This window comes from Capricornis sumatraensis, chromosome 2 (assembly GCF_032405125.1).
Source record: "Capricornis sumatraensis isolate serow.1 chromosome 2, serow.2, whole genome shotgun sequence".
Taxonomy (NCBI): Eukaryota; Metazoa; Chordata; class Mammalia; order Artiodactyla; family Bovidae; genus Capricornis; species Capricornis sumatraensis.
The window spans coordinates 190,275,862-190,289,521 of record NC_091070.1 but is presented as its reverse complement, the minus strand read 5'-3'; the positions used below and the strand labels follow the sequence as shown (position 1 = coordinate 190,289,521).

The window sequence follows — 13,660 nt, the reverse complement described above, 5'->3', positions numbered from 1 at the left end:
AAACAATTATGATAATAATACTACAATAAAAGTTATGTGAATGTGGCCTGTCTCTTTCAAAATATCTGCTTGTACTGTAGCCACCCTTTTTTTTGCAATGATGTAAAATGATACAATACCTACATGATAAGATAAAGTTCGACACAGTATTAAGCTACTATTGACCTTCTGATCTTACGTCAGGAGCAGGACCATGTGCGTCGGGTGACTGTGGATCATCAAGACATAACAACATGGATGGCTGGAGGTCAGTAGCAGCCCATGTTGACAGCTGGGGGTCCTGGTGAAAGATTTGATCACCCCACTCAAACTGTGTGCAAGTTGAAACTTTTGAGTTATTTCTGGAATTTTCCACCTAATATTTTCAGACCAAGGGTAACCGAAAACATGGAAAAGGAAACAGCAGATTAAAGGAGGACTACTATAAATTGGTGACACCTTCGGAAATATTTTTAAATCTCAGCCTGCCAGAAGTTCCTCCCTTTGCTAGCAATACAAGCGGCTGCTTCAAAAGAAGACACTAGGCATTTAATTAGTGTCCACTATCCACAGAGCTGCCTGTCCATTCTAGAATGTTCAACATTTTCACCACCAAAGATCTCTTGCCCTTCTTCCATGACTCTCTATGACATCTTTATTTACCAGGTAAACTACGTGTAAGTCATTTGTCTGCTTCTGTTAATCAAAGCATGGGAAGCGCCAATCACAGCTCCTAATGAGTGGAAATAACCAGCAAGACCAGAGGGATCTGCCAGGTGTCATTCCACCCTCAAATCACAAGCATAGAAAGCCAGCGCTTTGACTAGTCTGGGCAGAGGCCAATGCTCTCAGTTAACCTAGGCAAGTTAATCATTGAACAATGTACAGTACATGTTAGATATTTCTGAAGCTCTGAAAAGTGCATGAGATGTCCTGTGATTGCCCTAGCAGACACTGATGGGTCCAGAGAACCCATGGTAAAGATCACAAGACTAATTCATCTTGGACAAGTCTTCATGTGTTACTGATGTGAGAGTTGGCAGGGAACAGTGGGGAAAACTTGAGCTTCAGAAATAGAAAAGCAGGAGAGCCTATTGTTTAAGAATGGCCTCATGAGACGGATTTCTCAGGTCTGACCCCAACTTAAACTCACCTGCTCGTAACTTTTGTTATTTCTAATATCTCTGAATCTCAATTCTGTGAATGCAGATAATAGTAATAAAGACTTCATAGGCACATTGGGAGGATTAAATAAGAGAATGCCTGCACCCTGGGTAGCCCAGTGAGAGGTACATACTTGTGCTCAGTAAACGTTAGCAAATGTCATTATTTAGTCAGGCTTAAGTCCAAACCCCAGACCTAACACTTATTAGTTGTGTGAACTTGGGCAAATCATTTACCCTCTCTGAGTTGCAAAACCAGTTATTGACATCTACCCTATTCTGTGATTGGAAAGATCAATTGAAATATCATCTAAAGTTCCTAATATTCAAGGTTGAGTGCCTTTTCCTCACCCTCTTGAACTGTATGTGGTCTAATTTTTCATTAACTTATAGCTTAATCTGCACTGTAATTTTCAGTTCCAACCAATTTCTAAAGATTTGTCCTTGTGTCTTATACTCTAATATCACCCAGTGTCCAGCACATAAATCTAAAAGATGTAATTTTAGATTTAGTAATTTTAGTTTCTGAGAGGCGATCACGTATACAGCTGTATCTCCAGTGGTGAAAGGATGGGAAAAAAGAAATCAGTCTTATCAGGACCTACAGTTCTATTTCACAGTCTTAAAAATATCATAAAGCAAATCCAATCTAATATATAGATTCCAATATTTGTACTTTTAACTGTTTTCAGGGTACTCTGAAGATCCAAGGCTGCTTTTCATTTTACTGAAGCAGGAATCTGCTTGTCACACTCGAGTTTCTCGAAGTATGTTACTCAGTGGATGAGTGGGTCTAGCTGACCACCCAGCTATTCCTCAAGCAGTTTTATTATTCTCCAGTCACTCTTCTTAAACCCAGTGACACTGCTAAACTGGTTGAAAACTTTCTTTGTGAAAAATTCTCTGACAAACAAAGCAACACTATAGTGTTTTCATAAATATGTTAATTCCAAAAGTCTTCAGTAAAACATTTGCATTTTTTCCATATATATCTTAATTAATTTTAAGACACCTCTATTGATAAAATGGTACAGCCACTATGGAAAATAGTTAGGCAGTTCCTCAGAAAGTTAAACATAGAGTTACTATATCATCCTGCATATCTATTCCCAGATAAATATACCCATGAGTACTGAAATTCTGTGTCTATACAAAAATCTGTATATGAACGTTTATAACAGCACTATTCATAAGAGCCAAAAAGGGTAAATAACCTAATGCTCTAGCAACCAATAGATGTATAAACCAAATGTGGTATGTCCATATAACGGAATATTGCTGCTGCTGCTGCTGCTGCTGCTGCTGCTGCTGCTAAATTGCTTCAGTTGTATCCAACTCTGTGCAACCCCACAGATGGCAGCCCACCAGGCTCCCCCGTCCCTGAGATTCTCCAGGCAAGAACACTGGAGTGGGTTGCCATTTCCTTCTCTACTCTGTATAATGTGGGCTATCATTTCTCTAGCAAGATCCAGCTCCATACCCTCAGGCAAATTCATTGCTTTTCCTTGTGCAGCTATAGCCCCTCCCTTACCACTCCCAAGTCACTGGGACTAAACGTGTGAAATTATTAAAAAGTCTGTACCCATTTCCAATCTGGGAATTTTTGAAGTGCAAGGAGCCCTACCACCCGACCCAAACCGAGGGGAAGAGGGACTGACAGGGTTACACATAGTGGATGCTCAGGAAACAACTGCAGAAGATGAGACATACTTGAAAGATAGGTATAAACATAAAAATTAAATAGATTCTCTAGAAATTATACAGATTGATGCCACAAACTAATTTGGAGGCCAGATATAAAGAAACCATCAATGAGAACAGCTTCCTTCATGTCAATAATCATGTGTCTTATATGCTTTAAGGACACATAAACAGGAACCGAAGCATACTGCTTATTATGACAAGGCGCTTACACTGATTTGCATTTCTCTGCAAAACTCTCTAGGCATATAATTTTGTTAATTTGTGACAAACCTCAAAAACACACTTCCCACCAATACTCTGATTGCAATGTATAGTTTAAAAGCACACAGAAATCATCAAGTTCCTTTCATAAGTCGCCAGTTGGATCTCATGTGTGTTGTTTGGTTCAGTTTGTTTTAAATTTGGGAATTTTAATGCAGATCATCATTTATAATTTAACTTGGACTTAAGGGACGAATAGCTTCACAAGGATGTCAGACAAACTGACCTAGCCTTCTTTTGAATATGGGGACCACCAACTCATGCATGAGCTTGAGGAAATTATTTCATCTGAGACTCAGTTTCCTCCTCAGTCAAAAGCAAACACTTCGAAAACATTGGCTTCTCTTTCTCCTTTCCTGAGACAGGTCATTTGAAAAAGACGGTGCCTGTTCAAGTTCAAATCAGTCAGCAGTGATCTTTGGTAATAAGCACTTTCTAGAACAAGGGCCAGTTTGAAGAAAAGCGATATAGGAAAAAAAAACTGCCTAGTCCAAATCTGCACCACGTGTCTCTAGCCTCACTCAACTATCATCCTCTGATTTGGATTAAAAGTTAAACCTGTTTGTCTTGTTCCTCTTTTAATTGACCCAGGCAAGAGAAAAATAAGAATAGAGCTCTCTGGAGAACCACCTCATATATGATACCAAGTTTCAAACTGACAAGGGCACACCAGAAAAGCAAAATGGCAAAAAGGCACTGGTTCTAGGCCCTGCTCCTTTGTCACTGGACAACTACTAACCAGTCCCAGCCTCCACGTCTTCCTATGAGAAGAGCACCGACTAGGACATGGTGACAGTGACAATCGCAGCTGGCGAATGCCCAGCGCCATGCACTCTACCGGGCATCACCTCGCAGGTCCACAATGCATACCATCCCATTTCACAGGTGAGAAAACAGAGACCTCAGAGACAGCCACAACTTGCCCAAGGGTGTATAGCTTATAACCGCAAGCAAACTCCCACCTGTCTGTCTCCAAAGCCTGTGCTTCCTCCTCAGATCTCCTACCTGTCCCCTGTTCAAAGAGGCCTATTTTTTTGACTGAGATAGAAAAATGATCTCAGTATTGTTGATAATGAAATCCTCAAGGTACTTTCAAATTCTCAAGTGTCCACAAATCTAGGCACTGAAAAATTGCTCTGATGGAATTTTCTTTATGTCCACAGAGAGGCTTATCAGCACAGGCCAAGCTGTTCCACAGCTATCTCTATATAACTCTGTCCCCTTTACTGCCCAATGTGATCCTTGCATTAAGACTCATATTTGCGTCCTATATTGGGACTTCCCTAGTGGTCCAGTGGTTAACACTTTGCCTCCCAGTGCAGAGGGTTCAATCCTTGGTTGGGGAGATAAGATCCCACATGCCTTCCGGTCGAAGAACTAAGACATAAAACAGAAGTGATATTGGGCCTACAGAACACATTTGTACATATGTGCACCCAATAAACTGGACATAAATGAAATGGAATGGAATAGAAAAAGGGAGCCTTCATGGCATAAACTGCATTGGAAAGTGGGCAGCAAGGTAAGCTGACAAGAGTTCTGGAAAATTTAGTGACTCCTTACTAGCTGGGTGCTCTTGTTCAAGTTACTTAACTTCTCTGAATTGCAGTTTCCTCCTCTCTAAAGGGATCTAATATCTACAGCACATGGCTGGCATGAGCAATGAATATAATCACTGTCACAGTTATTCCCTTCCTCAAGAGACATGGAGAATGCCCTGGATGACAAGCATTTCAATTATTTTCAAACATGGCTGCTCTTTTTAGTTAGATTTTTTCCCCTGGGCGTTCAAAAGACACATAAAAGAGTTGACCCTGAAAAAGGCCCTTTGTCCAAACTTCCTCCCAGCCTTCCTAAGGTGTATCTGTCTTTCCCTTAAAGTGATACGGCCATGTCACTTCCAGAGGAGAAGAAAGTAACCACCAAAGGCTCTTGAGGTTCCCACACACTGACTTTCCCCAAACCTGTCACTGCTCTCCTCTGGTTAATGGAAAACATTTGTATTCCCTGTCTGGCTTTTTCTTAGATTCTCTTCACAATTGTTTCCCCTAATATATTTCAGGCAACTCTGCAACCAAAACATTAAAAAAGATTTCATAGAACCATTGAAGAGTAAGAACAGTGGGAAGGAAAGGAAAATTCTGTTACTATGAATAATAATAGCCACATACTACCCAATAATGACTTAGTGCTTTTAAAACTTTTCCAAGTAGTTTCAGATTTATGATATCATCTAAGCTGCACCATACATGAATGTCATGAGGTTTGCTTTTGTATTTTACAGATGAGGAAACTGAGGCCTGAAAGATTAAACAGTTTTTGCCCAAGTCACATGTGTAGAGGACATTCTGTCAGGATTTGAACCCAGCTCTGGGTGAATCCAAAGCTTGTATTGTTTCTCCAGTACTCTGCCAAGCTAACTTTGGTTTTTTAAAGGCTCTCTTTAGAAATCTAATTCATTCATTTTACTTTTTACTCACACACAACAAACTTCAGTATCTCAGAAGAAAATATTTATAGAGTTTACACTTCATTTATCCAAAGTGGTTACTTGGCCTTCAATAAGTACACTACCAAGAGCTCAGTTTAAATAAAAATCCCAGATTCTCAGCAACTAGGAGATACCACCAAGCCCTGGATGGGAAAGATTCCCTGGAGTAGGAAATAACAACACACTCCAGTATTCTTGCTGGAGAATCCCATGGACAGAGGAGCCTGGTGGGCTACAGTCCATAGGGTTGCATAGAGTTGGACACTTTCACATTCACCAAGTCCTCACACTAAAAATCACAGGAGACTTTCAGGCAAGCACCCAGTAGTAATTTTTCCTTTTGAAAGAGTTCTAAAAGTCTTGAATATCTTTTTCTTAATTTTATTGGAGTATAGTTGGTTTACAATATTGTGCTAGTTTCAGGGGTACAGCAAAGTGATTCAGTTATACATATACACATATTCATTTTTTAGATTCTTTTCTTATATAGGTTATCACAGAATATTGAGTAGAGTTTCCTGTGCTGTATAGTAGTAGGTCCTTGTTGGTTCTCTGTCTTATATATTATAGTGTATCTATAGGTTCATCCCAAGCTCCTGATTTGTCCCGCCTTCTGTTGCCCGGACGTTTCCCCTTTGGTAACCATAAGTTTGTTTTCAACATCTGCAAGTCTGTTTCTGTTTTGTCAAGAAGTTCATTTGTATCATTTTTTAAAAAATTAGATTCCACATATGAGAGACAGCATATGTTATTTGTCTTCGTGTGACTCACTTCACTTAGGATGGTCATCTCTAGGTGTCTTAAACATTTTTATTGGAAAAGACAGGTATACTGACCACAAACAGAAAAAGAAAAAAAAAAAATACAGACCATCTAACAATTTTAAAAGTGCCAGAATATTTAATCCTTCTCTATAAACCAATAGCTTTTTCTCAATCGCCATAAAGACCACTAGCTATTAAACAACACAGTGATTCTCAAATTTAGCCTGATAAGAATCACTAGAAGCTTTTACGAAATACAGAATCCTAGGCCGTGGTCCAGAGCATACTGAATTTGAATCTTCTGGAAAGAAGCCTGAGAATCTGTATTTCACACCAGACAGGTGTTCTTATTAGCTGAGGCTATGAAGTACTGAATCCTGAATAGCAGGAATCCTGAAAGTTATCACTCCCCAGATAATGTGTACCATGTTGAACTGACACCCAGGGTAGTGAGTCTCCATTAATAAAACTTTTTAAGCTGGGAAGTAGCCCCAGGGGGTTGGCATTATTAATATCATGCTATGCACAACAGGGCTTGCCAGCCCAAACAACTGCACAGGAAGTGAAAAAGAAAGAATGTCAAATTGACAGGAGATCAATAGCATTAAACATGGAAGAGGCTGCCAACCCTGACTTTAACAGTCTCCTACAAAGGCAGCTATACCACTACGGTATATATCAAGTACAAGAGAAAGGGATGAAAGAGCTAAGAGGAAAGAAAAAACTAGCCAATCCAGACAATGAAGAAACAAACGTTTTCAACTGTCCCGGAAGAGTCAGCAGGGCTTACCTATGAAATGGAGGCTCGCTTCTCATTTCAATCAGTGCAGGATGCTTCTTGGCTGGAAGGTTCACTAGTTATTAAGTGAAAATCTATTTCTAAATTCTTTGGTTCATGTGGTAGATTAAGTTATCAAAGTCTGCTGCATTATCAAAAACACATACTTAGAGACTATAATAGCAGAGTTTAAAAAAAATAGAAGGGAAAAACCTGTTGGGCTTGCTTCCTTGTTCGTTTGTAATTCCTATAAATTTTAGGAAGCAGGTGAAAGGACACATCTGGCCGGGAAAAAAATCTAGCCAGTTTCTCAGCATATTGGATGAACTCTAAGAAAAGACAATGCTCTTTATCCCTCCGGAATGAACCCCAATTCAAGCTAATTGTCAGCAATACTTCTTCGATACAAAAACATAAAAATTCAACTGTTGATAAATAATTGAGGAGAAGAAATTTCTGGGTTTCTACACCAGTTATCTATCAGCACAGATTCATAAAATCGTTAGTGCTGGAAGGGGTCTGAGAGATGATCTAATCCCTTTCCTTTGTGATCATAATCAAGAAATCAGGCCCACAAAATTCAAGGGAATGTTCTCAAAGTCACACAGCAACACGGCGATACAAGACCAGAGCTCCTACTCCTAGGCCCTTATTCTTGTGACTTCCTGAGCTAATATACAACCAAGAGCTAAGCAGAGTGCAAGTATCAGGTACCAGGTAGACATTCAATGAATCCAAGTGCCATTCCTCTCTACTAGAAATCGGTCCTGGAATGTCACAAGGCAGCTTTTGACATTAGACATCATCCTGCCCAACCAGTCATTTCACTGTTGGAAAAAAACTGAGACCCATTAAAAACTAACTTGCCACAACCACACAACTAGCTGCTGGCACTGACCACCCTGGAACCTGAACTTCTGGCTCCACGTCTCCCATCTTCTTCACTACATCACATTGCCTCCCTCTCACCAGTAAAAGAGAAGAGTTTAATAATAATACATGATAATTTTATTTATCCCATAGACTGAACCAGTTCTAGAATTTTGTTTCAGCCATTTAACTGCAAATCAAGAAGTGTCCAAAAACATTCTAGAACCACTAAGTTACTAGCATAGTTGCTGACTATCCAAATTCACTGTTTTTACCCATTTGAGTTTCTTTCTCTTTGCTTCACTAACTGTGTTTCCTGGTTAGGAATGGCACAGGAGCCAAGCCTTTCAAACCAAACCTGCCTGAGCACCTGCTCCTTCAAAGATCTCCCACCCCCACCATAACCTCAGTTACCCCACCTTCTAGGATCAAAAGTCAAAGGAGGAACAGTCTTCAAACTACCGTATAACTGCACTCATTTCACATGCTAGCAAACTAATGCTCAAAATTCTGAACAAAGAACCTTCTCTAAAGCATGATCAGAAGATGATCATGTGTAAAGCATGTGAAGATGTGATGGCTCAAAATACTGCTAAATTTTAGGGGTTGCCTTCTCAGCTAAAGTTTAGATCAACAATGAATGAAAACCATCTGTCTTCAACCTACTAGGCCAGTGTGAACTTCTCCTTTTGGACGTGGATGCTTTGTGGTCTTTGCTATAATATTGTTATTGAGTTTTTGTTTCATGGTCTCATCTACCTATGATTCTGAGACACAGCATATAAACATAGCAACAAAAGCTTCATATAGGGGTCTGGGTTATAAATCCTTTGCATTTGCCCAAGGATTGAGAGATGACAAATAATTTTCACATCCAATCATTTCCTCTGATGCTCATGGCAACGTAATGCAGCGGCTACTCTGATCACCATCTCACAGATGGGCTCACTGACCTCAGAGGATGAAGGCCCTTGAATAGAGCCCTTGACAAAAAGCTAGACCTGTCTAACTCTGCCCACTTATCAAAATGCACGGGCTGGGAGGAAGCAGTCAGTAAATACCTGGGGAGAGAGATGAGGAAGAGGTGAGATGAAGCAGAGAAGCTCCACATAGATTTACCAAATTTGCACATTTGCACTACAGTTATGCACTGCTGTTTGTGCTTTCTTTGGAACCACTGTCTCATAGGGTAAAAAAGCACCCTCAAAATTTGGGAATAACTCAGTGTTAGAACAGCCCCAAATCAAAGCAATGCCTTAGGGCAATGAGACCATATCATTGACCAGAAGAGCTGAACCACCTTTATCCATTTGTTTCATTGCTAATAATTAGCTGGAAAACATGGAGGGGCACTGTGTGTGTGTGTTAGTTGCTCAGTGTGTCCAACTTTTTGCAACCCCATAGACTGCAGCTCACCAGACTCCTTCTGTCCATGAGATTTCCCACTCAAGAATACTGGAGTGGGTTGACATTTTCTTCTCCAGGGGATCTTCCCAACCCAGGGATCGAACCCCTGTCTCCGGCATTGCAGGCAGATTCCTTACGAACTGAACCACCAGAGAAATCCTGGCTTTCTACCAACAGAGCTTTAAAAATTTTCTAATAATCTGAGTTTTAGGATTCTTCTGATGAGGGAAGGGGGATGGACTTCTGTCAAGCCCGCTGGGATCAACTCAAATTGTCTTGTGTTAATCTCAGTTTTCTCATCTATAAAATGGAGATAGTCTTTTCATCAGTTGCAGTGAAAAGTACATAAACTAATTTACTTGACAAAGAGTCTAATAGAGCTTAGATAGAAAAGATGCTCCTTCCTCCTTGTATGGGAATTGTCTCTGCTGCTCTCTTGTAACCTGGTACAGCAAAAACATTGTATTAAAAAAAACAGAAAGCCATCCATATTATGCAACCAAAAGAAAAACAAAATCAATTTCAGAAAAACTACTATGCAAAGATTCATAACAATATTTATAAGCAATAATTGGCAAAGATAGCTATTTTCTGAGATATAAACTTCCACAGGTGATTGACACCAGATTCCTTTCACTCTCAAAGGCGAGTGGACATCTGTTGTTTCACCAAGAATTTTACATTCCAAAAAGGTAACAACACGTATATTGCACATTGCCTCTTATTTTTTTCCAGACACAAGGAGAGGAATCTTGGTGTATATTCATTCCTGTGAGAGAATAAACAGAAAACTGTGTGTCCCTTTGTCATATATTAGGGCTTTGTAATCCTGACCACATGATCAATAGACTACATAAAAATTAAATCATGACTGACAGTCCCAGGCAAAAAGTGAACCAAGTAGAAACAATTTTTTAGGACTGTGATGTGTGGAATATTAAAATCACATGTTGTGTTAATAATTTTCTTTTGGAAGTCAAAGGGAGTTCTCCTGCATAAATTTCCCAAGTAAATGTTTACCTTGCAGTGTTTCCTATTATAGGAGGTCAAGACGCATCAAATTAATGATATTGTGATTTGGTCTATGCACAGGGGATATGCATACATTTTAAATGACTTGGTTGACATGATGTTAATGGCAGGGCATATACCCTTAAAATGGAGAGCTGTGTGATTCTTATGGTAAAATAAAAGATTCTATTATCTTATAAACATTTTTTACAGTAAACAAAACCATTTGCTGGAACAGGCCAAGAGTAAATAAACTTAACAAACAGCTAGGTATAGAATATTAGCTTTGGAAGGGACACAGGGAGATTCGGGACAGATGAAGAGCTGAAATGCACAAATGTACACTTTACTCACACCTTCAATGCACAACAGTATCTTTGGTTTTGTGTGTCCCTGGCTAAACTATAGCTGATAGGTGTATCTTTCTGCAAATTCCTTCACACTTTTTCCTTTGATAAGACACACCATCTCTTGGGATTGCCTTCTGAAATCAGAGTGGAAAGCAGAGGGAAGGGTAACAAAACTGTCTGAGCTCTGCTTCCCTAACCACCAAGTAGGAGACAGGAGGGTACATGGCAACAGACAGTCTAGAAAGAGTTCACCCTTCCACCAACAAAACACACCAGTAAAGACTGGAAGCCCCAGATAAGTTTACAGCAAACAGCTTCAGTGTGTTTCTGGGTTCCTGGTACTCCCCCAGGACCAGGGAGGATCTCTTAAAACTTCAATAGCTTGGCAAGGAGACTTGAAGCACTAATCTTCCCACTGTGCATAAGTCGGTTGCCTTCAGGAAGGTGGGCCCCCCAGTGACAATTCCTTTACATAACATCTTAATGTTGAATTTATATGAAGAGGTGAGAATGGGATTTGCCACCTTTCTACAGGCACCTTTCTCCCCTTCCACAGAGCACAACTGACCTTTAGCTGTCTCTGTGTATCTAAAGGAGGCCATTCTTCCATTTAAACTCCAAGAGTCTCTTCTTCCTTTGACTCTGAAAATTCACTATGGACAGTCAAGCCAAGGACAGACGGACCTCAGTAAGGACCCTGCTACAGAGTCATGAACACAGGGACCCGGGACTCCAGCCCAAGAAGCCTCTGGTTTGCACACTCTGCGTGCACAAATCCAATTCAAAGGGGACTTGAACCTCCTGTGCAGGAGTTCTATTTTAAGGGAATGAAATTGGGAACACAGATGTTTCTTCAGTTAGCAGAGTTGGCAGAACAGCCCCTGGACCAGATCCGAGTTCTTAATGCAGGAAGGGGCCTCAGAGAGCAACTAGTTCAACCCACTCACTCAATTGATAAGGAAACTGAGGCCAAAGAGGCAGTTAGGTGGTACACTCAGCAAGTGGCAGAGTGGCCCTGTTCTGATGACAAGTTCTGCGCACTTTCCATTTCACCATGATTAGCTTAAAAAACAAAACAAAAACAAAAAAACAAAAAACCCTAAGCTGACTTCAACCTTGGAACTCCTGTATATTCGTGTCAATAGCCACCCCTCGCCCCGGGGGCAGCTCATAAATCCTCCTGACCCTCCCACCCCACGCCCTATACTCCTTCTAGCTGTGACTTCCAAATAGTTTGGAAAGCAGAAGCAAGCTACTGCCTCAACTTTTCGGGAGTACAATTAATGCTGGTCCCAGTGCAGGACGGTGGCTAGTTTTCCCAGTGCCTCAGTTTCCTCACTGGTGAAATGGACCTCCTCGCTCATACTGCACCGAGTCACGGAGAGGGCCAGTCAAAACTAATACCTGGTACACAGTAGGCGCTTTAAAAGTGACTGCTGGGTAGGCACCACGCATCGAGCCCCTCGAGAGCACCCTCCCAACCCCTGGGGGGCGTTCAGGAGAGTGAAAGCAAGTGAAAAGGCCAGGGCAGTCTCAGCGGAAGGGCTGGATGTTTACATTCGGCCGGGAGAAGGTAGCGCTCACCAGGCGGGAGCCCGGCGCTCCAGGAGATCCATCTTACTTGGATGGATGTCCAACCAGCTCTACGCCGGCTCCGGGTCCCAGTTCCATCGACTTCCCCTTCCCTAGTGGGACGAGCCCACTCTTTTCGTGGGATTCTGCCCGGGTTTCCAACTGCAGCTTGGCTTTTAGGATTCGGTGTCCAAGTGGCCCGCGAAAGCCTACAGCGCTCCCGACGCTTCTCTACAGGCCGGGGAGGCGGCGGGAACCGAGAGGGCGGGGACCCGGGGGCCGAGAGCCGCGCGAAAGCTCCCCGAGAAGCCTGCAGGGGCCCCCGAGGCGGACTGCGCGGCGCGGCCGGGAGACGCCGCCCCGCACGCAGCCCGACTCGGGCTGGGACGCGCGCCGGGCGCCGAGGGCCCGAGGGACAGAGGGGCCGGGCTCACCCATGAAGAGGCAGAAGAGGTCCAGGCAGATGAGCAGCACCCGCTTGCTGCCTCCTTTCCTCGGGTTGTTGTTGAGCGCCGGACTGCCGCCGTTCTTGCTCTCCGCGACGATCGCCTTGTCGTACTTGTAGTTTTGCATGGCGCTGGTCAAGACGCCCGGCGACAGCAACCACACACCCAGACGCCCGGGTCGCCTCCCGGCCGAGACTGCTCGGGGCGCGACGGGAGAGTGCGGCCCCGCTGCCCGCTTCCAAAGGCAAACGGTGGTGCTTTCTGCTCCCCCTGGAGCTCCTCTGCTTTTCCTGTCTCAACCGCGAATCGTTCGAAAGTCCAGGGTGAAAAGAGCCAACTTCTCGAGAGGAAAGTTCTGCAGCGCTGTACTGCTTGCAACGCGCGGAGCTGGCGTGTCTGTGCGCAAAGCCGCGAGTGGGCAGCTCGGGCGCTCGGCCACCTTCCTCCGCGCCTGGTTGCTTAATGAATGGGAGCTGCGCGGAGCGGAGCTGAGCGGAGCCCAGCCACCCTCGAGCGCTGCCGCGACTCCAACTTTCCTCCTCCTCCTCCTCTTTCTGCTGCTGCTGCTGCCGCCGCGGCTGCCGCTGTGATCACCAGGGTTTGTTTTCAGCACTTTTATTGCACGAGGTCCTTTTAAAAAAGAGAGAGGGAAAGAGAGGGACCTCCTTACTTGGCTCAGAAGGGATTCTGAAAGCACAGCCCCTTCCTTAAGCAGCCTAAGACGTAGGATAATTAAGGCCACATTTCCCCCACCCCCTTCCAAAAAAAAAAAAATCCTAAAAGGAAAAGTTACTCTCAAACCAGAGAATCCGGGAGCCCCTAGCGTTCAGAAACACTGAACTGTCACAAAAGGAGGGGGAAAAA

General features: G+C 42.8%; 1 protein-coding gene across 1 annotated transcript in view; it reads right to left on the bottom strand.

Annotated features, from left to right (window-relative positions):
- Positions 1-13,451, bottom strand: part of PLPP3 (phospholipid phosphatase 3) — an 88,099-nt gene extending 74,648 nt beyond the window's left edge. Inside the window, exon 1 of the mRNA XM_068963748.1 lies at positions 12,785-13,451. Coding sequence (XP_068819849.1) covers positions 12,785-12,923 — 139 coding nt within the window. The 5' untranslated portion in view covers positions 12,924-13,451. The remainder of the gene's footprint in view (positions 1-12,784) is intronic.
- Positions 13,452-13,660: the final 209 nt, after the last annotated feature.